The 27,477-nt window shown below is 39.1% G+C and overlaps 1 protein-coding gene across 3 annotated transcripts in view; it reads right to left on the reverse strand.

Annotated features, from left to right (window-relative positions):
* NR3C2 (nuclear receptor subfamily 3 group C member 2) overlaps positions 1–27,477 on the reverse strand; it is a 284,027-nt gene that overhangs the window by 144,730 nt on the left and 111,820 nt on the right. For all 3 annotated transcript variants that reach the window (XM_081136385.1, XM_081136384.1, XM_081136383.1), the window contains exon 3: positions 614–753. In XM_081136385.1, the coding sequence (XP_080992511.1) occupies positions 614–753 (140 nt within the window). The remainder of the gene's footprint in view (positions 1–613; positions 754–27,477) is intronic.

Raw genomic sequence — 27,477 nt, forward strand, 5'->3', positions numbered from 1 at the left:
TCTTTAATAACATTTTCTTTCGTCTAGTTTAATGCACTGTAAAAATGCAGTATGCAATACATATAACATAAAAAACATGTGTTAACTGACACATTTTTATGTTACTGGTAAGGCTTCAAATCAACAGTAGGCTATTCGTAGTAAAGTTTTGGGGAGTCAAAAGTAAAACAGATTTTCAACTGCGCAGGGGGTTGGGGCCCCAACCCCCATGTTGTTCAAGAGTCAACTGTACAAAAATGCAGAAAAGGCAGAAATGAGGTATCTTGTGTGTTCCTACTAAAAATGCTCTTTCAGATTATACAAATTAAATTTATATGACATAGAATTATTTTTCTAAGTCTCACTGAAAAACAGACTGAGACAAACAACAAGAACAAAAATTCTTTATGACTGGTTGGTTTCAGTGGACAATTTCAAATTATGCACATTCAATACTGCTCAGTGGAAAACCTTCAGGTGGATTTTAGAGAAGGCATTATTACTATGTATCACTGACAGAGTACATCAGAAAGGTCTTTTGAATTATTTCCCAATAATGCTATAGAGTTAACTGTGCAAGCAGAGTACACAGGAGGGGGAAATGTGTAAAAGGAGCACCCACATGAACATTTACCTTCCACTGCTCTCTTGAAGAACACCTTGCAGCTGCCGCAGGTCACTACCCCGTAGTGACAACCTGAAGCTTCATCCCCACACACCAAACATATTTTGGAAGGTCTTGAGGATCCAGTAGAAACACTTCGTAAAGTAGAGCTGAGGAGAGAAATAAAGATTTAAGTAACAATACTATAATGGCACAGTTGATAGGCTGTATAGCTCAATAATTTCCATAAGCCACAGTTCCATAAATGAGTTCAGTACGCACGGGGGAAACACTGGGACTTAGCCAATGAAGGAAAACTCTATTCGTGGAGTCATGCTCTCAATCATTCTGTAGAGCAAAGCCTCTTTTCAGGATCAAGAAATAACAAATAACCACATATAAACTGCTTTCTTCCTTTTCCTGTTTTTGAGGAAGTTTACCAAAAATTTACATTCAAGGTGGGCAGGGAGAAGAATCTTGAACTGAATCATCATGGAAGTATTTTTGGCATCAAAGAACTATTATAATACTTCTCAACTCTCTTCACCCAGACTCACGTTATATATCTATTATGCTAGATTAAAAAACAAAAACACCCCTCCTCTTTCCAAAACAATCCACTAAAATTAAAAAAATTATTGCTTCTACCACTAGCGATTTCACCCCTCCCTTCAAGCCCTGCATTTTTCCATGTCACCTTACATAGGTATGTCTGAATTACTCCATTCTGCTTACTAATTCAAAGGGACACTGTCAGTAATTTTTTTAAAAGCCATACATCATAAATATCTCAGGTATTTTTCATGGTAAGAAGTGAAGAATTCTGGGCAATGGTTTTTAGGGGCAAATTTAACCTTTTAAGCAGCAATCCATATGAATACATTTTAAAAGGAATCATCTCAAGATGTGTACTATATTATTGTATTAGTTAATGGCACAGTCTGAACAAAACGTCTTCAATTCGTATTAGAATCATAGTTCTGGGACAGTTTAGACGTGTGCTGAGTAGGCAGAGAAGCTAATTTTTGTCATGCACAGTTAGCAGACGTCTATTGAAAATCTATATAGCCACAGGTCCCGTGCAAACTACTGAGAAAATAAATACATTAAAAAACAAAACAAGCCCAGTGTCCTCCAAGTTAGTGGGGACGTGAAGCAGTAGGCAGTGCCACCGTGTGCGGTAAACACGGTGGCACGTGCGCGGCTCAGCCTCCAGGCCGGAAGGGTGGGAACAGCCGGGTCAGAGAGCATTTCCGGAAAGGTGACATCAGCCCTGAGCTCCAGAGCAGGGCCCGATGACAGCCAGCCCAGGAAAGCGCAGAGGAAGCCGTAAATGCGGCGGCTCCGAGACCTAGCTGGATGTGCCCGGAGAACTCCAGGTGGACTGTCACGTCACCGCCTCCACCTTCCTGTTAGGACTTTCGTGTCCATGCGACCCAGCAAGGCGTGGGGCTTATAAAAACACCACAAAGAAAACATACCAGGAGGCTAGAATGGCTGGGAGTGGTTGGATGCAGTGATGATTTCTGTTTTTCAGACTAGCAGAAAATGTGACAATATTGCTGTGATAATTAAAAAAACAACAACAACAATTTTAAATGTTTCAACTCCACTCTCACCAGAAGCGGATGAAGGAACACGCTACTCGGCCTCTCAGAGCACCGTAGCATGACTGGCTTTCTAGAAAATGGCTTTTTAAATCAGAGGCTGAAACAATGTTCTCCAAAGTTGTTTCTCCTTCTGAGAAAAGAGCTCTGTATTATTTTTATTACTGTCCTTTGACTTCTTTATGGCATTCAAAACATTCCATTTCAGCACCAGTAACTTCTTCAGCCTGTCGGCCAATAAAACTCAGTCCACACTCGGCATGTCGGACTCTCTTACGTTTCACAGGAAAATACGACTTTGTAAACGTTCAGAGCGTAAGTTAAAATCAGCATTAAAGTGTAATTAATTGTTTTCTTCACCGCTATCAGCGTGCATGGGGTTTGTATTTAACATTTTTGTGATCCTTGGTTTTGGTCCCGATACCTAACCCCCTTCCCTTTAGTCTTTGGAACTCTCCTTTTCTGGTCAAACTCACTTTCTTGGTGATCTAGTCTCAGCTCTAAATATCATCAATACGCCAGGGACTTCCAAATACTTATCACCAGAACTGGAGACTCATTTATGCACCTGCCTGTTTGACGTATTCATTTGAGTGTCCGATGTGTGCCTCAAACTTATGTCCACGACTTTGCTGACCTTTCCCTGCCTCCAGACCTGATCCTCCCACAGACTTGCTCAACTCAGTCAATGGGCTGAATCATGTCCTCTCCCAAATTCCTGTCTTGGATGTCCTAGACCCTAGGAACTCAGAATGTCATCTGTTTGGGGAATAGGGTCATAAAAGATATAATTAATTAATGATAGTTAATTAATGAATGAGGTCATTTTGGAGTACGGTGGGCCCCTAATCCAATGTGACCAGTGTCCTTATTAGAAAGGGACAATTGGGACACATATGCACAGGGAGAATGCCACGTGAAGGTGAAGGCAGAGATGAAGTCCGGGAGGATTTTGCAAGCCAAGGCAGGCCAAAGATTGCCAGCAACACCAGGAGTGAGGAGAGAGGCACAGGACAGATTTTCCATCATAGCCTTCAGAAGGAACCAACACATTAACCTTGGACTTCTAGCCTCTAGAACTATAGAATAATGAATCTCTGTTGTTTAAGCCAGTCAGTTTAGATTGTGGTGCTTTGTTACGCAGCCCTAGCAAACTAATACAGCAACTTAGACTCATCCCTGATTCTCCTTTCTCTCACACTGCACATCCAATCTGTTAAATTTAACTCACTTTACTCTCAGAATGCATTCAGATGCAGATCTCTTCTCACAGCAACCCCTGGGGCTATTCTAGTCCAAGCTATCAATACCTCTTTCTTAGGATTTGCAAGAGCCTCCCGGCAACTCTACTTGTTTCTCCTTGCCCTTTTCCTTCCCCTGGAGCCAGAATAAACTTTACTTACTCCTTTGCTCAAAACCATCCAAGGGCTTTCCCTCACACTCAGAGTAGAAGTCATAGTCATCCCTATGACCACAAGGCTACAATCTGGCCCCTGAGATGTCGCTAACCTCTTTCACTTGCGTATTGCAGTTTAGCAACAGTGGCCTCAGTGCTAGCCCTCAAACACACTACAGGGCCTTTGCACTTACAGACTCCCCTTCACTAATATCTACATAGCCCCTTCTCTCATCTCCTTCAGGGCTTCATCAGAACATCACTTTACCAGTCAGGCCGCCTCTGACCACTCTGCTGAAAAGACTCCTTCCTCAGAACTCCCTCTTCCCCTCTCTGCTTTAGTTTTCTGTCTGGAGCACATCACCATCTAACATTTTGCCTATTTTACTTCTTTAGTCTGTTTATTCTGTACCTCATCCACACAAGAAAGGAAAATCAATAGGGGCCAGGATTTTCTTCAATGTTACTCAGCACTGTGCATGGAACTGTGCCTGGTACACAACAGGCACCCAACTGACACCTGAATAAGTGGGTGATTTCAGCCCAGCGGCATTTTCACAGTAGTCATCGTAAAACCCGCCACGTCATTAATTCCAAAGGCCTACTGCCTTCCTTACATAAAGAAATGGGATTTGTTTTTAACGGCCTGGAGAGTGAAAAGTATGAAGTAGAAGCAAATTAAGAGAAACTGAAGAGAAAGTCTAGTGTTAAAAAAAGCATATGAAATCCAAATTAAAGCAATACATTTGTTTAATTATAAAATTAAACCAAACATGTATTATTTTTCCTTCTTGTCACCAACATCGTTCAATGACAAAAGAGCAAATTTGCTTCTAACTGCCTTTCAGCAGCTGTCTCCATCTTCAGTTTCTGGAACATGGGGTTGGGCTCATTCTTCTAACAACACCTCCTCTATTTTTTAGGCTATTATTTTCTTGATCACCAATATAGATTTTCTTGGGAGTTCTACCTTTGGCCATCTTTTTTCTACACTCTGTCCCATAATGATCTCATCCACGACTCAGCTCAAACATTTCTCTTGGTGACTGACTTTCCAAATCTTTATACCCAGTGCCAACCTCTCCTCCACGTTCCAATTTCCAGTTTTCACTTCCTTTACATAATCTCTCTGCTCTATGTTTTATCAGCTTCCGGAAGGTTACTGCCATCTGCTAGTCACCAAGGTTCAAACCTTACACCCCTACTTAACTATCAAATCTAATCAGTCTCCAAGTCCCTTGAGGTCCAGCCTTGTACACTCTCACATTGCTCTTCTCTCCACTGCTGGTAACACTGCTTCAGTCTCGTCACTTCTCGTCACTTTCCTTAGCCCCAGCCTCTCCCCCCTCCATTCCATAGCGGCTGAGAAATAAATTCCTGTTAGAGAGTTTTGACTCTATTACTTCCCAGCACAGAAATCTTCAGTCGGCCCCACCCGATTCCACCACAGGATAACCTTGGTAGCACAATTAGGTCCCCTTCCCAATCAGCTTTCTCCTGCAGGTCCTCTCCTACTGCCTGACCTTGTGCTCACCACACCCCAACGTCCCTGTCAAGGTGTGAATGCTGCCATAGATACACAACCCAGCATTACCTGCCCCTCGCTTGCACTCCTGGAAACCCTTCCCCTCCTTCTAACATTCTCCCCTCAGGAAGCACCACTGTCCTGTCTCCTGACGCATTTGAGCATCTGGCTAATGCCTCCCCTTCAGCAGTCACCACTTCTGCCCTTACATTAGTGACCTGGGCACTTATCCTAATCCCTGGAGGGCAGAAACCATGTCCCATGCATCTCTGTGCTCTCTGCTGCCATTATCACAGTGTTGGTGCTATTTATTGAATGGATGAAACTGCACTCCTAATCTCATTACAGTAGAACATACATTTCCAAAAGGCAATTTTACAGAAGGTCAATTAATGAGGCCAAGGTTACAGGTTCAATTCCCATACGGTTCATTTAGCTTTGCACAAAGGAATTAAAAGATAAATAAATCCAGGGACAGAGACTATTCTCAAAAGCTCAGCCAGCTGTCTCACAGACATATGTATTATTATCACAAAAGACAGTCCACAGTGTGTGGGTGGGTCAGGACAAACCCAGTTTCTACTGACACCCTATCATGTGGTTCTCTTTGAAATTGAAAGATGGTATGGTTGGGAGGCTATATAGCCAGTTTTAAGAAATATATTAGTACATTTTATAAGGAGGGGAGGGGTAGGAGGTAGAGTAGGAAAGGAGGGCAGATCTTGAACTCACTTTTTAGACACCAAGTGTTACCAAAATATGAAGCTTAGTTTGTGATGTTGTATGTCAAAATTCACCAGTATAGTATAATCTACTAAGCATCTACATAGGATGTGAGGCCCAAACTGTGGGGCCAAACCTGCAGCGGCAAAATTGGGAAAACAGACTCAGTAAGGAGTCCTGGGTTCTAGTTCTAGCTTAGCACTACCAAGTGAAAAGTTAGCAAAACCACCTCTTTGGTCCATAATTCTCAGCCTAACAAGGTTGAATATATGATCTCTAAGATCCTTTTCAAGACATCTCTTTAAGGTAAAGACGGATACAAAAGATAAATGGGACAGTCAGTCCTGATCAAGTTTTATCAAAACTGAATTTCAAGCTAAAATTAAAGACAATGTATTATACACTATAAATAACCATTATTATTTAATCTCTCTCAAGCATAAAAAATCTACATGTAAACACTTATTCTTTCTAGAAGAGCTAATCATATGACACTTAAAATTTTTTCTTGCATTTATATGATTGTGTCTATGTTGATTTGGGTAGGGGATATACTAGCTAATCATCAAAACATATTGGGCTATCTTTCCCCAAAAAATGGTTAGATGCTTAGGGGAAGCAATAAGAAGCTGTACAAGGAAACGTCATTTATACTGATCAAAAAATGGATACTGGCTCACTGAGAATCTACAATGTACCATGTTATTCCAGGAATTACCATATTAAAACTATCCTTCCCCATCTTTACAACAATTATATAACAATACAGTAATGGACTGATTCACTATTCAGTGACCAGAAATTCTTCATATGAAAGAACACTCAGTCTCATTTTTTAAACTCACTCAATATGATTCAAACAAACCTATCTTTTGCTCTATCACTCACTCAGATATATGCTTCTACAATCACCCCCAGCTGCTAAGAAGTTTTTATCCATGTGTAATCATTTTAAACATTCATTCAGCTAGCTAGAGCAATGAGAATTTGGAGGAATGACAAACAATACTTCAGCAAACATCCTTCCATACTGATCTGAACATACCGGTATGGTTAAATCTTTCATTAATTAAGCTGTTCATTGAAAGCCTACTAGGGCCCCACTGTTCTAGGCAGTGGGATGAACAACCAAGAGAAAAGCCCCATTCCTGTGAAGTCTCTACTGTAGTAGGAGAGATACACAGCACAGAAGGAAGCATGTGATCTCAGAGAGTGGTAAGGGCCCCGAAGGCAATGACAGAGGCTGAGACTGTATGAGGTGGTGGGCAATAGGAGTCTTCAGAAAGGCAGCCTGAGCAGGCCTCTTCGGGGGAGACTGAAGTGACAAAGTAGCCAGCCATGTAAAGATGCCAAAGGAAGGAGCAAGGGCAAAGTCCCTGAATGAATGTGACGCGTTCCCCAGACAGAAATGAGGGCAATGAGGCTGAGACGAAGTTGACGAGAAGGAAGGGGACCTGGGAGGTGGTAGAACGTGAGGCCCAAGATGAAGGCGGAGATGGACCACATGGGTCTTGAAGGCTACGGTAATGAGTCAGAATGCCATGCTAAGTGCCATCAGGAGTAATGTGAATATTAAAATGTTTTCAGCAGGAGGGAAACATGATCTGATTGACATTTTAAAAATCTTACTTTGGCTGTTGCATGGAGAATGGACTGCAAGAGTGGGTGATGTTGGAAGTGGGGCGATGAGCCGAGAGGTTCCTGCAGTTATCCAGGCAGGAGATGATAATGGCTTGGATTCGGCTTTAAGTAGCAACGACTGTGAGAAGTGGCTACAGTAGGAATAGTTTTTCTTTTTTCTTTTTAAGTAGATAGCACTGAGAAGACTTGCAGAAAATTTATTGGTAGTGCTATTAATTAATATGTAAAATTGGGGTGAAGTGCAGGTTGGGAATTAGAGAGAGTCTGTTTTGAACTTGATAGTGGTAGAACAGTATTGCTACTATATGTTCCTATTTTTGTAAATAATATAATAACCATAATATTAAATTACAGCCTACCCACCCATAGGAAACACTGGGAGCAATATATATCAGTTCTACTTAAACTTTCTGGGCCAGTTTCCTCATCAGTAGTGATAACAAAGGCCATATCATACAGGGTTGTTATAGATTAAATTACTCAATTTTTATAAGACCGCTTAGAACAGTGTCTAACATATATTAAGTATCCTTTAAATTATGGCTATTATTAGTTAGTATTACTATTGGATCTGTAATTCTTAACAATGACTGTAATAATAGTGGAACTACAGATAATGCTACCTTTCCATATAATATTTTCTGTACTGCTTTTAGTTTGTATGAGCATGTATAACATTAGTAAGCCACAGAAGTAAAGGTCTTTAAAAATACACTATGAAGTACACTATGAATGGTACTTCAATAGCCATAGTGTTTATTTACTGTACAGGCAGTGTTTTGTGTGCATATAGATTTGAGCATTTCTGGTAAGAATTCTGGTTCCTCTGGTGTCTGCAGTATGTAAGTTGGCAACAGCTACATTAGATCATTAGATAAATACCTCTTGAGATTCAAATGGATACTCTTTTATATAAAGAACACTAAATCTAACATACGAATTTGGAGAAAATTCAATGTAAAAAAATTGCATGAACATAAACCAACCTTTAACAACTGGTTTACTAAAATTCTTATTTTTACCCACACATAAATTTAAAAAAAAAAACACTTTTTGCTGACTCTTTCCTTTTGTTTTGATAAGGTTAACTATGTGACTCAAAATACATGCTTAGATATCTCAGTCTAGTGTTCCCATTATTTAGGTGGAATATTTGGGAGTGATTTTTGTGGAGTATTTTCTTTCATGGTGTCATCTTGGGTGATCAGTGAATCATTAATGTTTTGGAGGATAAATCCTTATCAATAAGAATCATCATTTCAAACCCAATTAACAGTGCGCCACAGATAGGAATTAAAGAATTGGTACCCATTTTACAATCTTAGCAGTATGAGTAAAATTATAACTAAAGTTATCGGATACAGAAAATTCAAGGACATAACTGGCTTGGAAAATATAATTTAAAGTACAGCAATGGCTGATTACTCTTTTCCAATTTACTTTCTTTGTTTGCTTTCACAACAGTTTATACCATTAATAATATTTATTAAAGTGGCTCTGTTTAATGAGGTATGCATTTTCTACACTCTAAGTTTCATTTAAATGAATGCGATTTGACCATCAAGGACTCAAAGTTATAATTAAGAAAGCATAGCTTCAGCTCAGCAGATAAAGTAGCCTGACACAGGTCTAAAGGGGAAAAAAAAGGGAACAATATTTTGGATCATAAGAAAATGAAGCCCACACTAGTACATGTAGAATTCCTTCTTAAAAATAAGGATCTATGTTAGGAGAGTATTCAAGTAACTAAATACAAGCTATGGCTACACAAATAAGCATTTGATCAAAACATGTTAAATCTATTTTTTGGGAAAACATGCAAAAGACATTGAAATCTAAATGTATTTTCTAACAAAACAAGACAACTAAGTACCACTGAATTGGGCCACCACAGAGAAACATGTTCAACAAGAGAGAGGTTGGAATATAACTTATAAGACAGATTATTCTTAGAAAGCAAGGATTCTAGATTTTATTCATGGAACAATGAATGAATGAGCTTACCCAGGGAAAAGTTCAAGTAAGGAGAAAACAAGGTAATAGATGGAAATCTACAGAAAACCAGCATTTCTGCTTAGGCAGGGAAACAAGAACTTACCAGTAAAACCTGAGGAAGAAAAACCAAAGAGGCAGGAAGGAAAGATAATGCAGAGTCTTGGAATCAAAGGGATCAGTGGGAGGTTAACAGTGTCAAATGCCATCAAGAGGACAAGACTTAAGGTTGTAGTCATCACTGGCACTGCTGACCTTAGCAATGGTCATTTTATGCATATATAAGATGCATAGATAAGACATAGTAAAATAAAAAGCCCTCGCCATCTCTTTATTACGGAGTTTCCATATTCAAGAAAGTTGTCATAAAACTATATCTAGTATTACCATTTGAGCATATGCAGAGTCTCTAAAAAGATCTAACGTCAGATCATCTCCAGAAACCTTTATTGAGCATAATATGGCAATCAGTGGTTGCTAAGACAATGGCCAAATGTGTGCTAAAAAAAATGCCTCCACATTCTATTTTGCCTCTGCAATCATTAGCATGTATATAAATACACTCACACATTAGTTAGAGTCCTCTAAGAAGAAATCATGAACTTACCACATCATCTGGGGGTCAGTACTTCATAAACTATGTTTTAAGGATAAATGCTTGCTTGAGTGTTTTTAATTACAGTGACTTTTGCTTTTGAAATGTCCTATATATACTAAGCATGATTTAACTTTCCCCCTGAACATTAATTATCCTGATGTTAAGGTGCAGACATAGATGCTCATATAGATGACATGAGACACTGAGTGTTAACGGGTTCTAGTTCTAGCTATGGACCTTGAACCTGAGCTATTTAGAAGTTACTGATTTCAGCATGTTTTTTGTTTACATTTTCAAAAAGTTGATGTAAAACATGCTTCATCGTGGCCTTTCTGAGCAACAGAATATGGCTTCTTTCTATCAATTTTGTTAGTGAGTCAAAGCTCCAAATAGCTTTTTCCCTGAATGGTTTTTCCTGCATTCCAGAAATGACTTTATTGCCACTGGTACTGCCCTCTCGCAAACTCAACTATTACTGCTGTTTGCGTGACTCCTACATAAGATCACAGGGGCTTTCGTATCAACTCACACCCTCTGTTCTTCTTGCCTTATGCTGAGGTTGTTCACATAGGATAAAGTGATAGTCTTCATAATTTCAAAAATTTACATGTACTATGTTTAGAGAAGCTCATTCCAAAATTTATAAATTAACGACATCAATGACACTGTCATAGTACTTTTGCCAACATGATACCTACCTACCACATTTACTTCAAATCTAGTTCATTTCTGACTTTGAGTCGAGTTACCATCCCTCAAAATATTAAAAATGGCATCTTAATATGACAAAGTCCTAAAGAATGCTTATAATAAGGGATTAAATAAATTCATTCATTAACATTCCAGTTTCTGAATAATCCATTCTTCACAAAAAATGTGAAAAAAATCCCAAATATAAACTTATTTTCTTAGGGTTAATTCTATAATTGTGAAATAATATCAGTGCTTTTCTGTCAGTTTAATACTCTGAAATGATCTTTCAATAAAAGTATAAAATAAACTTTCCAGTTCACACATTAGCTCTAAGAGGTAAAAAAACATGTCCCTTTTTAAATGAAATTTTCAAGTTACCCACAGGGTTTTCTTTTCTTTTCAATATGTCTTTATTGATTTGAGAGAGAGAAAAGGAGAGGGAGAGAAAGAGAAACATCAATGATGAGAGAGTCATTGATCGGCTGCCTCCTGCACGCCCCTGCTGGGGTTCGAGCCCGCAACCCAGGCATGTGCCCTGAGGGGAATTGCACCTCCATCTCCGGGACCACAAGTCGATGGTCAACCGCTGAGCAACACTGGCCAGGGCCACAGGGTTTTCTGAATAGGAGCCTCCAGTCCAACCACACACACAAAATAGCAATGCAGTCCATATCCTGCTTAAAGGCAGCCTGACGCTCTGGGCTCTGGCTGACAGGCGTCACCAAACAGAATGGCTTTGTCAGAGCTGCAAAGGGCTGCTCAGGACAAAGGCCAGCCTCCCAGGGACTCTGGAAATAAGGTGCACACACACCGAAGAGGAAGCACGCAGACTGAAGCACGCAGAAGTCTGCAATGTCAACATGTGCTGCTCTTCAGTAATTTTTCATCAAGAATTCCCTCAGAAGACAGTGGTAGTGGCTTTAAGCGGGAGCAACCAGAGGGCACTAGAGTCAGAAGATTTTTAGATGACTAAGTCTGCAAACAAATTCCGAGGCGCCTCTTCCACCTCACCCCGATATCCTCCGGCAGTGATGAAGCAATGGTGTATGTTCCATCAACAGCTGCCTAAGCTTACCTGCAAGTTCCTACAGAGCTCCCTTTTCAAATTCTCCTGAGAAAGCAGCTTGGAGGGTTAAGTCATAAGAAATACCAGGGTCTGCCATAGCACTTCCAATTCAACAAAATGATCAGTGACTACTCCCTGGGCAATAGCGTGCTACTCTAAGGACGGTGGTCGTAGGCCTTCAACACAACTCGGGGTACGGAGGTGTTCTCCCCCCCACCAGACCACGGAGTTCCTTCCATCACCACACTCTCCACCAAATGTGGTTATTGTTATTGTTTCAAAAAGGTTGTTGCTGTCATATACTTCATTCATTTTCTCCTGATCAATTTCAATAGTCCCACTTTTAAGTAAAAATGTTAGTTTTTGAAAAAATGATTTTAATAAACCAAACTATATATTCGCTTTCTGAGTTGACATGAATAGAACAGTGAGAGAATCTTGAGTACTTTCTTGGGGTCTTTATTTTTCTTAGGCTTTGAAGTTTGGGATTGTTTCTTTGATTTCCTCCCACTAAAAAAATTTGAAACCTAAGGTTTCAGAAAGGCTGTTCTTTGGCCAGCAAGGACTGTGCGCGCACGTGTGCTAACACACGGCCACCGACTCAGTGCTGCTCCATGCGGCCAGCCCCAGGGACATAAAAATGCAGTACTTATTTCATTAGTTACCATCTTTTTCAGATATCTTGAACCCTACCTTACTCGTAAGAAAAAATCAAGAAAAAAAAATCTATAGAATTCCCGCCTCCTTCCCCCTTCTCTTCATCTCTTTATCTTTTCATCTCTGCCCCTTCCTCCTGCTCCAACCCTATTGATCCATATCTTGGCTTTGAGAAAAAAGCTACCACAATGATCAGGGGTGTGGGTATTCCTTATTAGAGCAAACAGTAAAACTATCAAATATTTCATTTAAATGAAAAGGACCATTGAGGTGTTTGCTGGTGGCTTGAGCGGAAGAATGAAGAACTCATCAGGGCCCGCCTTTTGTCCAGCTGGTTCCCGTCCACCCCTTTCCTTCCTCACCCTCTCTCTGTAGCTATTCGGGTCCTAAGGGGTAGGGACAATTCCCTCCAGATCTTTCTCCCAGTGTTTAGGTTGTGTGTTTACGAGCAATAAGCAAGTGCTGAAACACCTGTTTTGTCCCTTCTTTCATTTACTCAGTACCATTCCTGAGCACCTAACACTGTTCCAGGTCTCTGGCCCACATAAACCAACAAAATACACTAAAATCCCTTACAACTGGGGGTCATACTCTAGTGCCAGGCTGGGATGAGGGTAGGAGGACAGAGAAATCCCTAAGGGAAAGTAAAGGAATATTAATATATATTAACTTCTGAAATATTTTATATTTATATTAAGCCTGCTTAAAACAGCCCTTCTACAAAGCAAGAAAAACCAAAATGAAAGCGCTAGATTCAGTTAATTCACTGTAACTTCTGTTTCTTATCAATGAGACAAGAATCACAGAGATTAAAGAGAGTGCTCCCAAGAGGGTTGAATCAGGATTTAGATGCCTACTTTTACTGCTTAGTCCTGTTGTGTGTGTCTGTGTGTGTACATGTACTTATAAAAGACAATGGCTGACTTACACCAAAACAGTCTTTACCATTTCCCCGGCATTCTTAAAAGCAATTACAGAAGCTTTCCTCAAAAGTTTTAAAAATTAAGTTAGGCTTTTGCCTTTGGAATAGATCTGAGAACAGATGAAAAAACATTTCAAAAAAGGCAAATGGCACAGATATCAAAGCAAATACGACATTGTTTAGCAGTCAGAAGTAGTTCCACTGGAGTTTGTAAAAAAAGAAAAAGCTTTCAGTGTACTTATAAATAGTGATGAAAGATGGTGAAGCTGAGGAAGGGCGTTCCTCAGTTTTAATTGCAACAAGGCAAGAAGCGGTGTAGAAGTCGCTTAGATCTAGCTTGCTTCCTGCCACGCACTGTTGCCAGATGAGAAACCGGACAGCCATCTGATACCACCCGACAACCCACCATCAAATATACGAGAGCCAGGCCTTTCTGTTTCTATTTTATTAGATCGCAATACCTCAGATAAGATTTATTAAGCATCCTATGTTCAATTTCAGTGTCATGAAACTAGGACTGCTACATATCCTGACTTGACTTCAAGAACACTGCATATGTACTCAATGAAAATTGTACCATTAGCATCTATTTGCAATAAAATTCTTGAAATGTGTGCCAATCTTCTCTTTCTAGTGTTTGAAACAATGGATATAACTATATGCACCCTTTGGTAGAGAGAAATAAATACAAAATATTTTCCAATATAAGGAACGTAATACAAATATGTATATATGTTTATATATATGCAAATTTTATCATGCTTTAAAGAATATGGTCAATAATAGAACTTGTTTTAATACAGTAAAATAATGTTCAGCAATCAGGATGTCATCCTTGGCCTCCCCTTACCCCTTAATTTAGTAAAACTTGTCCAAACTGCTAATTTTTAAAGGGACAGGAGAGAAGAAGCACTCAGTCTCAGGGGTGCTGTGCTGTGACCCCAGCACAGTGGGTCGCAGGGACAGGAGCCCTGCAGGGACACGCGGGGCTGGGCGAGATGGCTGTCAGGGAGAAGAATGAGAAGCTGAGACGGCCCATCAAGAGCAGGCCAGGCAGCCAGCTAGAGCCAGTGAGCACAGAGACACCCAAAGTTACGAAAAAGGAAAGGCTCTGCGTCAGCCAAGCCATGGGAAGCCAGGCAACAGGATCATAGCCATCTGTGCAGTGGACATGGGGTCAAGCTCCAGGACAACAGTCTAAGCAGCTGGCCTAGGCTGGGATGAGTTAGGGGATGGATGTTGATAACAGTGTTGGGGTACCTCACCCCAGGAGTCTCCCCAGCTTGCCCAAGGGCACTGGAGCCCCACCCTGGCCAATGGGTGTGTTCAGCCCAGACCATGACACACACAGCAAAAAATGGGCAGCATGTTCAACAGGAAAAGGGAAAGTTAATGCAGCTGAGAAAGGAGAGGGGAAAAAAATAAACCTTTGAGAGAAACAGGTAGCCAGAAGCAGCATAAACTTTCTTAATACGGAAAGTGTTTTAAGGGACCTGCTCTTAAGAGACAAATGGCAAATAATTTACTGGAGTTTTAGAGAAGTGGATATATACGAGTCTAACCAGAAAAGTAATCTACAAATGGCATGTATTCCAAGAAAGGAAAGTAGTGATAGAAATAAAGTCGAGATAGAGGGAAAATAATTCCGAAGCATGAACCTAAGTTCACTGTTTATCTTCTAGGCAGAGAAGACTACTCAATAATTGAATGACAGCCACACTAAACAGAAAGATCATTACTAAGTGCCAAGTGTAGGAAATTAAAAGTAGGGAGAAGGATTTGTTGGGATGGAAGAAAGAATTTCCTACTGTGCATATGTAGGGTAAAAAAAAAATTTGGTGAGGTTGAAAATAAAGCTAAAAAATTCTGTTTACCTTTATTTTCAAAAATTAAATTTAAAAAGGCGGAGTTTATAAGGAATTAAGTTTGCTATAAATTAGATAATGCTAACGTTACATTATAAACCATATGAAGTATAATAAAAATAATTAATATAACCATATACCATTCAAACAAAGAACAGGAAGAAAACCTGCAATTCCTAACAGTTAACAGATACCAAGCAACTCTGAAAAAATTTCTAATTCAATTTACAATTCTTGAAAAAGGGAAAAAAATTTCAACGTCAAGTCATTGAAATAAACACATTATGTATGAGTGACATAAAATGTGATCGTAAGAAAAAGGGGCTAATTTGGTTTATGACATTCTAATGTACTACTTTATTATTATTCATAAACCTCTTTTGCTGAAACTAGTGTTAAAACAATTCTAAAATACACTGAGTATAGTAAACCCAACAGAAGATTGTCACCTCACTCAGAACCTTAGAATCCTTACTGCTAACACTGATCTGAGAATATTTCCTGCAGGGGCGAGGGGAGCTAGTGCAGGGCAGGGCACCACTGCACTGAGGAGCTGTTTTGTTTGTGTTGATGATTTCCTATGAACTACTGGAATTCTGCATACAAATTAGTAATTGCAAGCTCTTGGATATATTTAACTATGGGTTTTTGGAGTGCTTCTTAAACACAACTCTGATGTAATTGGTCTCACGATGTGCATTTTATAGATCTTGAAGTCAACCCAGAATATAGTACAGAAAGTCCAAAGATAGGAGAATTTACTCTTATTACTCACAGTCGCATAAACATAAAAGACCCAGTATAAGAGTAAGCAAATAATGATATTACAGTAAAACAGGGACAGGGTTTTCCTATTCCTAATGATAGGTAAAGTCCCAGCCAACCTTACCCAATACTACTTAAAGGACTACAAACAGTCTGCTAACAGCAGTTGCAAAATGGTATTTGCTTAGCCAGTGGAACTGGATGAAAATCGATGAGTATGGGCACTCTCCCTTGCCCACAGTCAGTAACAGGTTGTTCCTGAGAAACAAATGTCAGGCACTCAAAAGTGTACCACAATTTCCTATTAGTTGTTCAAGAGAAACGGGGCTAACACCTCTCTGAGGTATAAGGGAAGGCAAGAACTTTACTATTTTCTTTTGCACTGTGAAATGATTGACTGCTAAGTTATAACATTAATACCACGACCCAGTGATTTCACTTCTATAAACAGTTTCAACAATACTGACAATTGTCTTTTATTCCAGTTAAAAAAACAAATTATATTTGTTTGTATATTATTTCAAGCAAGATTAAGACGACATAATTCACTGTGTGCTTAGTGACTTGGTAATACCACTAAATAGCATTTGTTTCAACGGATCTTTAGAAGTTTTCAATTTATAAAAGGAATCACACTATTCACAGATAATATTTTCTAGGGCAGCCTGATATATGGCAGCAAGTTAAAGATCAATATCACCTATTTTTTCATAAGCATTGGCATGAAATCCTACAAAATGGAATACTGTCATAAATAAAAGCTTAAATCTCAGGTCTAAAAATTTCAAGTCTCATATTTTGTAATATTAAGCAAGCTACTGAGAACCCAAAGAGGACATTTAAAGACTATTAAAATGACATGAGTCATCACTGTATAGAAAATAATACGCCCTGGAACCCTCACGGCGAGGGTCATCCTCACAGGCGTAGGGAAGTCCCTCACGATTTTAAGCAGCAGAATAAGCTAGCCAAAGTCTCTAAAACTTAACTTAAATCAAAAGTATGCGCGCTCGTTTATTTGTGCTGTAAAGTTCAAGTGAATAACAGGAAATAAAAGTTTTACAAATGGCGCCCGAACTGAAAACAATCCCCACCTCAGGAAGCCTGCTCCCCTCCTCCCTGCCCCACCCAAGCCCGCAGGCCAGAACCGCCGGCTGCCTGCGGCGACACTAGTCATCGGCACCCAAAGCTCCGGGAGGCCAGGCCCGGGAAGGCAGGGAAGGCAGGCGCGCTCCAGGCCTCCGGGCCTCGGGAAGGCAAGCCCTCAACCTCAGCCAGGCACCGGCTGCCTTCCTGCCAGCCCAGGGCTATTCTGGAAGAGAAAATGAAAACAGGTTTTCGGCACCCGAGATGGAGCTCTATGCTATGAATAACATTATTTATTTAAGCAACTGTCTTTAAGCACACGTTTCGAAAGACTTACAGAATCAAGATTGTGGGTTCGAGTCCCGGTCAGGGCACGTACAAGAAATACAAAAAGCAACACAACAAATGAATGCATAAATAAGTGGACAACAAATCGATGTTTCTGTCTCTCTCTCTTGCTCTCTCTCTCTTGCTCCCTCTCTCCCTCCCTTCTCTCTAAAATCAATCAATCAATCAATCAAAATAGAAATACAACTGATTAGTAAGTTGAAGACAGCATGTATGCAGATTTGCTAAGTGATATGTACAACTTTCCAAGGACCCTGGTCTGATTACAAATGATAACTTGGGAAGACTAAATCTGAACCTGTGACTATAAATAAAACAATATATTTTCTAAAGGTTTGGATAACACCTGGTTCTTTCCCCCTACTACACCACAAACCCTTCACCCCTTAGGAAAGCTCAGATTTTCTTATGACTTGGTCAAAAAATACCTCCCTAAGACAGTTTATCCGGTGAGAAAGGCACTGAATTTTTAACCTTAAAATACACGTATACACACATATACAACATATGCAGACCACTATATTTCGCACTACTATGTAAAGAGACAAAGTATGTATTCCTTTAAAATGAGAACTACTCAATTATTATTTTTTTTTTTTACGCTCTGGCTCTCAAATCAATCTTGGATGTTGAACTCAGGTAGAGTTAAAGAGGGGGGGGAAACACCAAGACCGATTTCTTGGCTTGTGAAATAGCTAAATTTTACCCTAAGATGTTGGCGGAAAACTTTCAGAAACTGTTAGTCTAAAGCAAAATAATAAGAGATTACATTAGGCCAAAACTTGGTGGAGAGCAGTTTCAAATGGGCACAATCCTCAATCCCTTTTCTTCCTGTTATTGGAAATGTTGTAACCATCAAGAATATGTATTTTCTGCCAGGCTTATGGAAAGAGGAAACAACAATTTTCATGACTAATAATTCAAAAATAAAATATGAGCAACGCCGAGCCCTAAGTCTTCCAGCTCAGAGAATCAACCAAAAGGGTTCAGAGTCTTTACAAAACAGTAATGTATATGTTGACAAATTTATATATCAACAAAAAATGCACCTATCATCCTCAGCGTAGGAAAAGTAAGAATTTAACTCGCATCAAATCAAGCACTGCATTTGTTCCTTACCACACTCTGTAAAAGTTATTTTATCTTATTTTTACCTTAAAATAATCTGTTTACATCAGGGAACATGAAAACTTAATAACACTAGATAAATGAGTCCTTTTAACAGAATTTCGCGGCGTTCCTTCGGAAGACTAAATCTAGTTTTCAACAACTGTTCAGAGGAATTTTAAAGCATTATGTATCCTCACAATTCTTCTGAAGTGCATTTTCCGCTAACTACTATCAGAGTTAATATGATCCTATTTCCCTGGAGAAAAAAAAAATGACTGAAATTTTTCAGTTTATAAATACAGTTATCTGTTCACCTGGAAGATTAACTAGAAAGAAAGGTATGAACAATACCAAAAAGAATGTCAATTATATAAAAGAAAAATCCTGGGTGCTTAGAAATAACAAGACGGGGCTTTCACCTGCGTAGTGTGTAAGTAACAGAATTAAGACTTTCACAGTAGACACAGGTACATATTCTCTCTGGTAAACCCACGTTACAGTAAGAGAAGCAGATTCAACCATGCGTTAATTTATATTTTATGATAATTTTTAATTGTTAAAACATGTTTGAGAGAAAGGGTGGAGACCAGCTGGGAAAAGCAAGAAAGAGGAACCACCTGAGTCCCAGGCCACCTGTGCTCCTTGGGCTGGAGCTGTGGGGACCTGCCGGAGCCATTTCCTTGAGAACTCCACTCAGTCTGTCACTACCTCCATCTCCCACTGACACTTCATTCTTTTTTGCTTCCCAGGTCTCTAAGTTCAAGCTGCCAAGGCTTTGACCTCCCCTCTGTTTTTTCTTTTATCTCTTGTTTAATTACAATCCCAAAAGAAGACAAGACAGCCAGTGGCCCTAGCCAGTTAGTCCCAAGGTGGGGAGGGGTGAGTAAAAGAGAAGAGAAAACATGTTTTTTTCTTTTTCTACATCAAACTAGTGCCTGTGGTTATATGCAAATTTGGGGATAACTGTCTGAACTGTAGTTAATTATCCTTGATTGAATCAAAAGTTATAATCCATTTAAACATTCTGTATAACGTCTGTGTCCTAATTAAAAAAATGAGCACGTTATGTATATTCACACACTTTCCGTCATTACTGTATATTTGTATTTATGTTTCCCTTCACAATTAAGAAAATTCAATTGCAAAGCATTCAAATACTCATTATGTATTTTAAAGCTTCAAAAATCAGTGTTTTCTGAGATACGTTCTATACTTTGTTGCTTTCTCAACTTACGTTGCAATCTTTACCCCAGGCTCCACTGCTTCTTTCTGCCTTATGCTTTATGAACGGACCTGGTTCAATGTCAGCATCCTCTGAATTTTCATTTTCTACACTCTTGACACCTCTCAATTCAGTCTAACAAATATTCAACAAGCATCTATGCCATGCAGGGCAACATCATGCTAAATGATTAAAGAGAAGCAATGATGATTTAAGAAACTCATAGGGAAGAACAAATACACATAAAGATAACCATATTATTACATTAATGCTGTGAAATGTATAGAAATTATACCACAGAAGCAAACAGGAAGAGATTAATTCATTTTAGAGGCATTGATACTTGGGGTGGGTCCTGGAGTACAGATAAGATTTTAACACCTGAAGATTTGCATAAATTTTTCTGAATATCTCTTTTAGATTATTTGTTTACCACATGGTAGGCTTGGACAACAATGAAAAATAGAAGCATTTTATGCGATAGGAAAATCAAAAGGGAACGCGTTCAGGATAGATGCTGTGCGCAAGCCTAACGTATCTCACAGTATGGAAAGGGGAAACAGGAAATAAAAGCAGAAAAGTCACATAGCCTATTCCTTCAACTAACCTTTACTAAGCAAGTGGGTAGACTACAGAGACACAGAGAGGACAGTGACAAGGACCCTGCTGAGAAGCAGACGAAAACAAAGAAGAAAGGCCCAAATCAGGCTCTGTGTGTGTGTGGGGGGGGGGCGTGCAGATACCCCCAAAGGACAGAGATACCAGGAAACTGCCCATAAACCCACTGGGAAAGATTAACCTAAACAATTATTAAAGAGTAATTCTAAAGAACTGTATGATGTGATGGCACCATACAAACAGCAGACATCATTTCTTTATCTTCCGTGGACTAAAGTTTTAAAATATATCATCTCATTTAACCCGCAGCTCTGTTTTCTAAGGCAGCTTAGAGACAGGGGTAGATTAAAGACAGACTAGGAAGAAAGAGAGAGGAGAGAGACAAAAGTGAAACATGCCTTTAATAGGAAGAGCAGGATTTTACAGCTGAGACGGGAAACAGAGAACTGAAGTGAAGACCCACGCATGGGATGTGAGGGGTAGAACGCGATGAGGTGAGAGGTCCTAAAGCAGAAGGGAACACAGCGTCGTGAAAGAAAATCACACCTAGCAAAGTATGTGGAAAGTTACTTTAAATGTTCTGAGGACAGCACTAGAAAGAAGGAAACGATCAGAATATTTGGGTCATTTTGAAGATAAGAAGCAGCATGAAGCACGTGAAGGAAGGAGGTAACTTTAAGTAAATAGAAATTAAAATAACCTTGTTTAAGAGTAGGTCGGGTAAGCCAATTTTAGCCATTACACGTAACTGCTAAGATCAGAAAACTGTCATTTCTATTGACGTTACAGCATCGCAAAATTGATGAGGTTTATTAATCAGAATATTAAACTTTTAAATAAGTGATACCAAGTTTATCACCCTTAGAATTTATAAATACTGTTTCCTTCATGTCAAGGAATATTTTATAAAAGCCCACTGATAAGAGAAACACAAGAGTGGCAATGACTCCAAGAGTTCCCAGTGGTTCTCCCAAGGAGATGGCTGCTGATGAGTGTTTTAAGAATCTTGAAAGACTATCAAGAAATCTAAAAAGTATTAATACCTTCAAATGCAGATGATTGTTATAAGTTGAACTGCATTTGTAGTCATATATTCAGTTCCTTATCTACCTCTTCTTGCAACTCAATTGGCAAAAGGTGCTTAAATTTTTCAGAATATACTAAAAAATGCTAATTATGCAATCTATACAATAAAAAACAGCAACTTATAATTCAATTCTGGGTTAATTCCTAACTGCGGCCTAGACAGCAAGTGACTTAGTTCATTAATTCATACTTGATTACATCAGTTTCTGGTAAATCATTATTCAATTCTGAATAGTAGGAACCATTGAAACTCAGAAGGGCACAGATCCCTTCATGTCATAAGACAACTGAGGCCAAGGACGGTTACCAGCCCATCTCTACCCGTATGGGTAATGACTACTTCCAAGGTGTTCCCATGTCCGTTAAATTCATTGAGGAAACACTTTATTCACCTTCTACTGTGTACTTACACCACGTGAGAGAGAAGGCTGTAGAGAATGGGGCGATGTAACAGTGAAGGGATGGGGCACTAAAGGAGCACCGAGGAAGGCTCAGTGTAGACAAACCTCTTCTAATATTTATTTCTCTGGGCTCTTCTTTGCATACAGATGTATCCCTCATAAGCGTTTTGACTCACTGAGAGGACTGGGCTGACCTACTAATTGATGGGTCCCCAACAAAAGGTCTAACATATATTAATACTCAATACATGTTTGCAGACATAAATACAGATGAGTGAACCAGAGGACAGATGAACATGTCTGAGTTTCCACGGAAAGCTCATGGAAGAACCAAATCTGGACAGTGGCTAGTGATCTCTACTTTTACTTAGAACAACGATTTTCAACCAATGTGCCACAAGAATGTTTAAAACATGAAATACCTGACTATTTAGTCAGGGGCACTGACCCCTTTTCCCTTAGATTGTCAAATAAAAAAAATAACAGCCAACACAATAGCCATCTGGTGTGAGTGAATCAAAATTATACCTTTTATTTGTCAGATCGGCAAAAAATATATTTTTTGGTGTGCTGCAGAATTTTAGTAATTAGTTTATGGGTGCTGTGAGATGGAAAAAGCTGAAAATCACTGACTTAGAGGAATAGTAGATTTCTTTCTTCTGTGACAAATCAGGTAAGTGAATAAATACGTTCAGATTATGCACTGTAAGGATTCCTGCTAGTTCATCTCGCTGTTATGAATCTTACTGGTACAGCCTTCTGACCAGCAAGGCAGGTGAAAAGGCCCATGACTGTCTATCTTGTGAGCCAAGCTTTATTTTATACTGACAAGCAGAGCTCCAATTAGTGCTGTCTGCCATCAGATGGCACACTGGCCCACAGCACCGTGATCCCAGGCCACTGTCCAAACCTTTTGACCTTCAAGGGGAAGGGGAAGGAAATTAACATGTGCTGCAGCTAACGGACTGCAGGGCTAGAGGCTTTACATGCGTCCTTCTATTCAGTTCTACAAACAAGTCTTCCTGCTATAGATCATTGTTCTCATTTTACTGATAAACTCAGGCCCACAAAAAGCAAAATATAACTACCCTCTGAGTACAGAGCAGGTACCTGGGCAGAAGCAGACTTGAACCAGGGCTAGTCAGACTCAGAGGCCAACTGCCTCTCTGTCTCTCTGGATCATACAAATATGGTTCATTTCCAGAGTCCGAATCTCTGATGGGAGGTGCAGCAGCCCTGAGAGTCCTCCTCTAGGGTTGTCATGGGCATATACCATACAAAAAAGTGAACCCAAGATGTCAGGAGATCAGGGCCCAGAATGTTTTCTGCCCCAAGAGCAAAGTGATTGTCCCCTGGCGGCAGCCTTTGTCATGGAATGAATGCGTTCAAAGCGGCGCAGGGCTTTCTAACTCCTGGCTTGTATCATGCAAGACAGAGAAAAACAGACTCTCCTGAAGAATGACACTGAGGTTGTGCAGATTGTACTGGTGCCAATAAGAGAAGCAACAAGCCTGGCTTATGGAAGAGGCAATAGAGGAAGCGTTTTTCAGTTTTTGAGATTAAAAAACTCCCTCTGTGCATGCATGCACACTACAGCTGCTTTACAGTCCTCTCAACTGGGGATATGACAAGGTAACGTTAGACACAGTCTGTATACTGTTACCTTAAAAAGTCTGATGTTTCCTTGTATAATTTCTGTGAATCTCTTAAACACTTATACCATGTATAAAATACACTTATCTTTTATGAAATTTATTCTAAAGGAAAAATAATATGTTAGTTTAATTCAAAGAATGGTTTACCATGTGTGTTTTAAAGGATTAAAAACAAGTGAAATTTTATATATCATTTGCTTTATAATTAACACAGGACTAGGAGAACTGGGAAGCAATATGTTAAGTAGGATTAACTGGAATTTTTTTTGCTTTATCTAAATTCACATTGCGGGACAAGCCAGGGTGTGTAGCACAAATAATTCTGCCCTGCCTAAATCAGAGATGTCTGTTTTATCCATTTCATGCCTTCTGCTTAATTTACTAGGTGTCTGGTACAAGATTCTAGTGTGAATAAATAACTTTATTGCTAAAGGAATGCTTGAGGAATACAATTTTCTTGGGATATGCTGAACTGCTAAGATATTAGAACATTATAAAGCCCGTTGATAATCGTAACAGAGCAAACTAGTAATCACTTTGAAAAACTCCAGCTACTGTGAATGGCTTTTCAGTCTGTCTCTGCTGTCTTCTAGGGTATTTTCATGCAAGGGCTCATGAATGTATAGGTCAGTAAAAATCAGATTGTGCAATGCTGAGGAAAATAATCTGATTCTATGAATCAATCGTCTAGAGGCTACAGCAACAGAAATTCTCTGTGACTCACTGCTCCAAATAATGACATGGATCTTCACAACAACCAGATGGTCACTGAAAGAAAGTTCGGTCAAATCTGCAATTTCATGAAATAAAATAGCCTGAAGAGTCATTCTTGGCTCATCCAACAGAATCTGGAAGAAGGAGAGATGCACCCTTTTCCTGAATAAGTCCAAGAGACAACCAGAGATCGTTCAATCACGATGAGGAAATCTCGCACTGTCACGCACAGAGATGATTTCTCAACAGTTGCACACAGCCTTTCCTTGGCGTCAGGGGGAAGAGAGGGTTCAAGAAATCTCAGTCATCTCGCAAAAGCATTTTAATAAATCCAACCTCTTATTTTATAGATAACAACCTAAATCTACCCACTGAGCTCGGTGACAGCAAAAAGCACACAGCACGATTTCTGCCCATCATTATTTTACGATCACGTACAAAGGGAGTCGGGATTCTTTTCTGAATGCGCAAGTCCTTAGAGAGTCGAGTGCTCCAGGCTCTCCTGCCTGTGCCACATTCTCATTCCGCATCTGTATTTCCTGTTCACTGGTGGCAGAATGCTAATTCCAAGTAATTTAAGTGAAAGCCCCGCATAATGCAGCACTCGCATTTTATTAAACAAAAACTAGAGATAAGCAGCAGGTAAGGGATGGTAAGGAGGCTGCTCACCCCAGCTTTCTGTTATTGGACAGAGAATAATTACTAGCTATGCATGGTAACCTTCCCCCCCTCCCCCTGATGGTTTTTAATTCTGATCAGAGATGTTACTACGGTTTCTAACTTTGTACCCTCTTTTGCAAGCTTTCCCAAGCCCCTTATTAAGCACTGGGAAGGCTTCCTATCTGATGCCCTGCCAGGCACTGTCCTTTTGGACACAATGCACTCAGGTTATTAGCTTGATGGGCACCATTCAGCAGGCTGTCTTACAATTTCACTGATCATCATCTAGTAAAACTGGATTGCTGCCTTGCCCATGGCTTTTTAGATTTATATAATTAACCAAAATTAGCCTGATTTTCAAAACACAATGACAGCCTACTCATTTATTTTTGGAAGAACACTTTAGTGAACACAATGAGAGGGCCAATTTGGAATTGCCAACTTAAACTGTCAAAGTTTTCCTATAAAATTACTATACTTAAAAAAAATTCAAATTCCATTATGGCGAATACCATTAAAAAGAAAAGTATGTGGTAAAAGAATCAGGTACCATATTATTTCCACTTTAGTTCTCTAGTATAGTCAACTGAGTTCTCGTATAAAATATTTCACACAGTTCCTTGGGTGTGTATGATAAATATTATATAATGGTTTTGTTTACATGGCCCTTCAAAAACATAGCATGTACAAAGTAACATGTATAAACTCTATCACTCAGAAGTTATTAATGTCAGAGAAGAAGATAAAAAGTGCTTACATGCTAAACATTATAGTAGATAGTAGATAATGCTTTGGGATAGAGCTTGAGTTTTTTCTACAACACTTCTGCTTCCTTATATCAAATTTATCTTCATAATTAATCCATGAAAACAGAATTAACTAGCTACATTTTTCATTAAGAGGCTAAAGAACAGAAAACAAAAATCATTTCTATAAAATGAAACAGTCCTTAAATAGCATGTAGAAGAGCTAAAATTAAAATCTGGCTTCCTGGCTATTTCTAGTTCCACTATGGTCAGTAATATGAACTTTAGAGTTTCCCAGACCTTGTTTTGAATAATTTTAGGCAAATTCAAACTTCTCTGTAGCTTGGTTTGTTTATATATAAGATGGTGACAATTATACCTACCTCATAAGGATCTAGCAATGCGTGAACATCTTATTATGTGAGCATCACAAAGCCTGACAAAATCAGTGCTCTGTAACTATTCACTCATAATTCATTCATAAATTTATTCAGCAACATTAATTGAGAATGCTTAAGTGCCAGGCATTATTCTAAACATTGTCCATGTGGAGCTGTCATTCTAACAGGAATAATCAGGAAGAGGCTGGCCTGTGGCATAAATGCTAACAAATGGTCCCTCAGTCAACTTGCCCTCACCCCTCCATTTAGCACAGGGCTCCTGGGCACCAGCCAATTGCTCTGGAGAACACAAAAGGTTGTAGGATTTGAATCCTACCCAACTACTTTACTTTTCTCTCTTGTTCACTCTGCTCCTTTCTTTTCTTCCTACTCTTTCAGTCTCGACCATCTATGGTTTAAAATAGGTGGTTCAAATTTTGCCAAACACAGGTGTTCCACCAGGAAGATGGTTAGGACTAGGGATGGGGTGACTTGGGGAGACAGGTATGTCAGTCTATCCTAAATTAGAGCAGATGTCTCTATTTTATCTGTTTCATGCCTTCAATTTAATATACTAGGCTTCTGGTGCAAGATTCTAGGGTGAATAAATAACTTTATTGCTAAAGGAATGCTTGGGGAAAAGAAAAAAAATCACTGATTTAAAATACGTCCCATTCTCTAACAAGTCAATGTACACAAAAAGAAATCAGGGTGGGGCAGGGGAACAAGTGTACTAACAGAAACTTACAAGACATAAAAACCAAACAGAATATATGGTTCTTGATTGGATCCTGGTTTGAACAAGTCTGCTATTAAAAGGCATTTTTCAGACAACCAAGGGAAACTGATATACAAACTGGGTATGCAATAATTGATAATTTTATTATGTATTACTGTAATAGTATAATAGGAGGAAAAACATGCTTAAGAGATGAGTACTGAAATATATAGAGATTAAAAACCATGATGTTTATAATGACATTTTTAATTCTTACAGCCAGAAAAAAAAGATGATATAAATACAAGTCAACAATTGTTAAATCTTGGTGACGAGTGTGCATTGTATGCTTCTGCTGACTTCCTGTACGTTTGATTTATTTCATAAACATTTAAAAAAAATATATGGTATACTCAATGCCTACTGAGCAATACAATGAGTTTTTGCATCTCTATGTTATTTCCTGTCGTTCAACTTTGTACATTTACCTGCCTTTAGCACTGTTTAGTTAAGAATCTTATCAAGTATGTTAGTATTTTTATTGAGAGATGGTATGTATAACAAATCAGCTTTCTAGACTGACATCTACTCTTATGCTATTTGTTAATTTAAATGAAGGATCCACATTATCTAAAGGCAAAAAAACCCACACCAAAAAACAAGCTCTCTTTGATTTTGTTTTTATTTCTAAACACTTACT

The sequence above is a fragment of the Miniopterus schreibersii genome (genome assembly GCF_964146895.1).
Source record: "Miniopterus schreibersii genome assembly, chromosome: 4".
Lineage (NCBI taxonomy): Eukaryota > Metazoa > Chordata > Mammalia > Chiroptera > Miniopteridae > Miniopterus > Miniopterus schreibersii.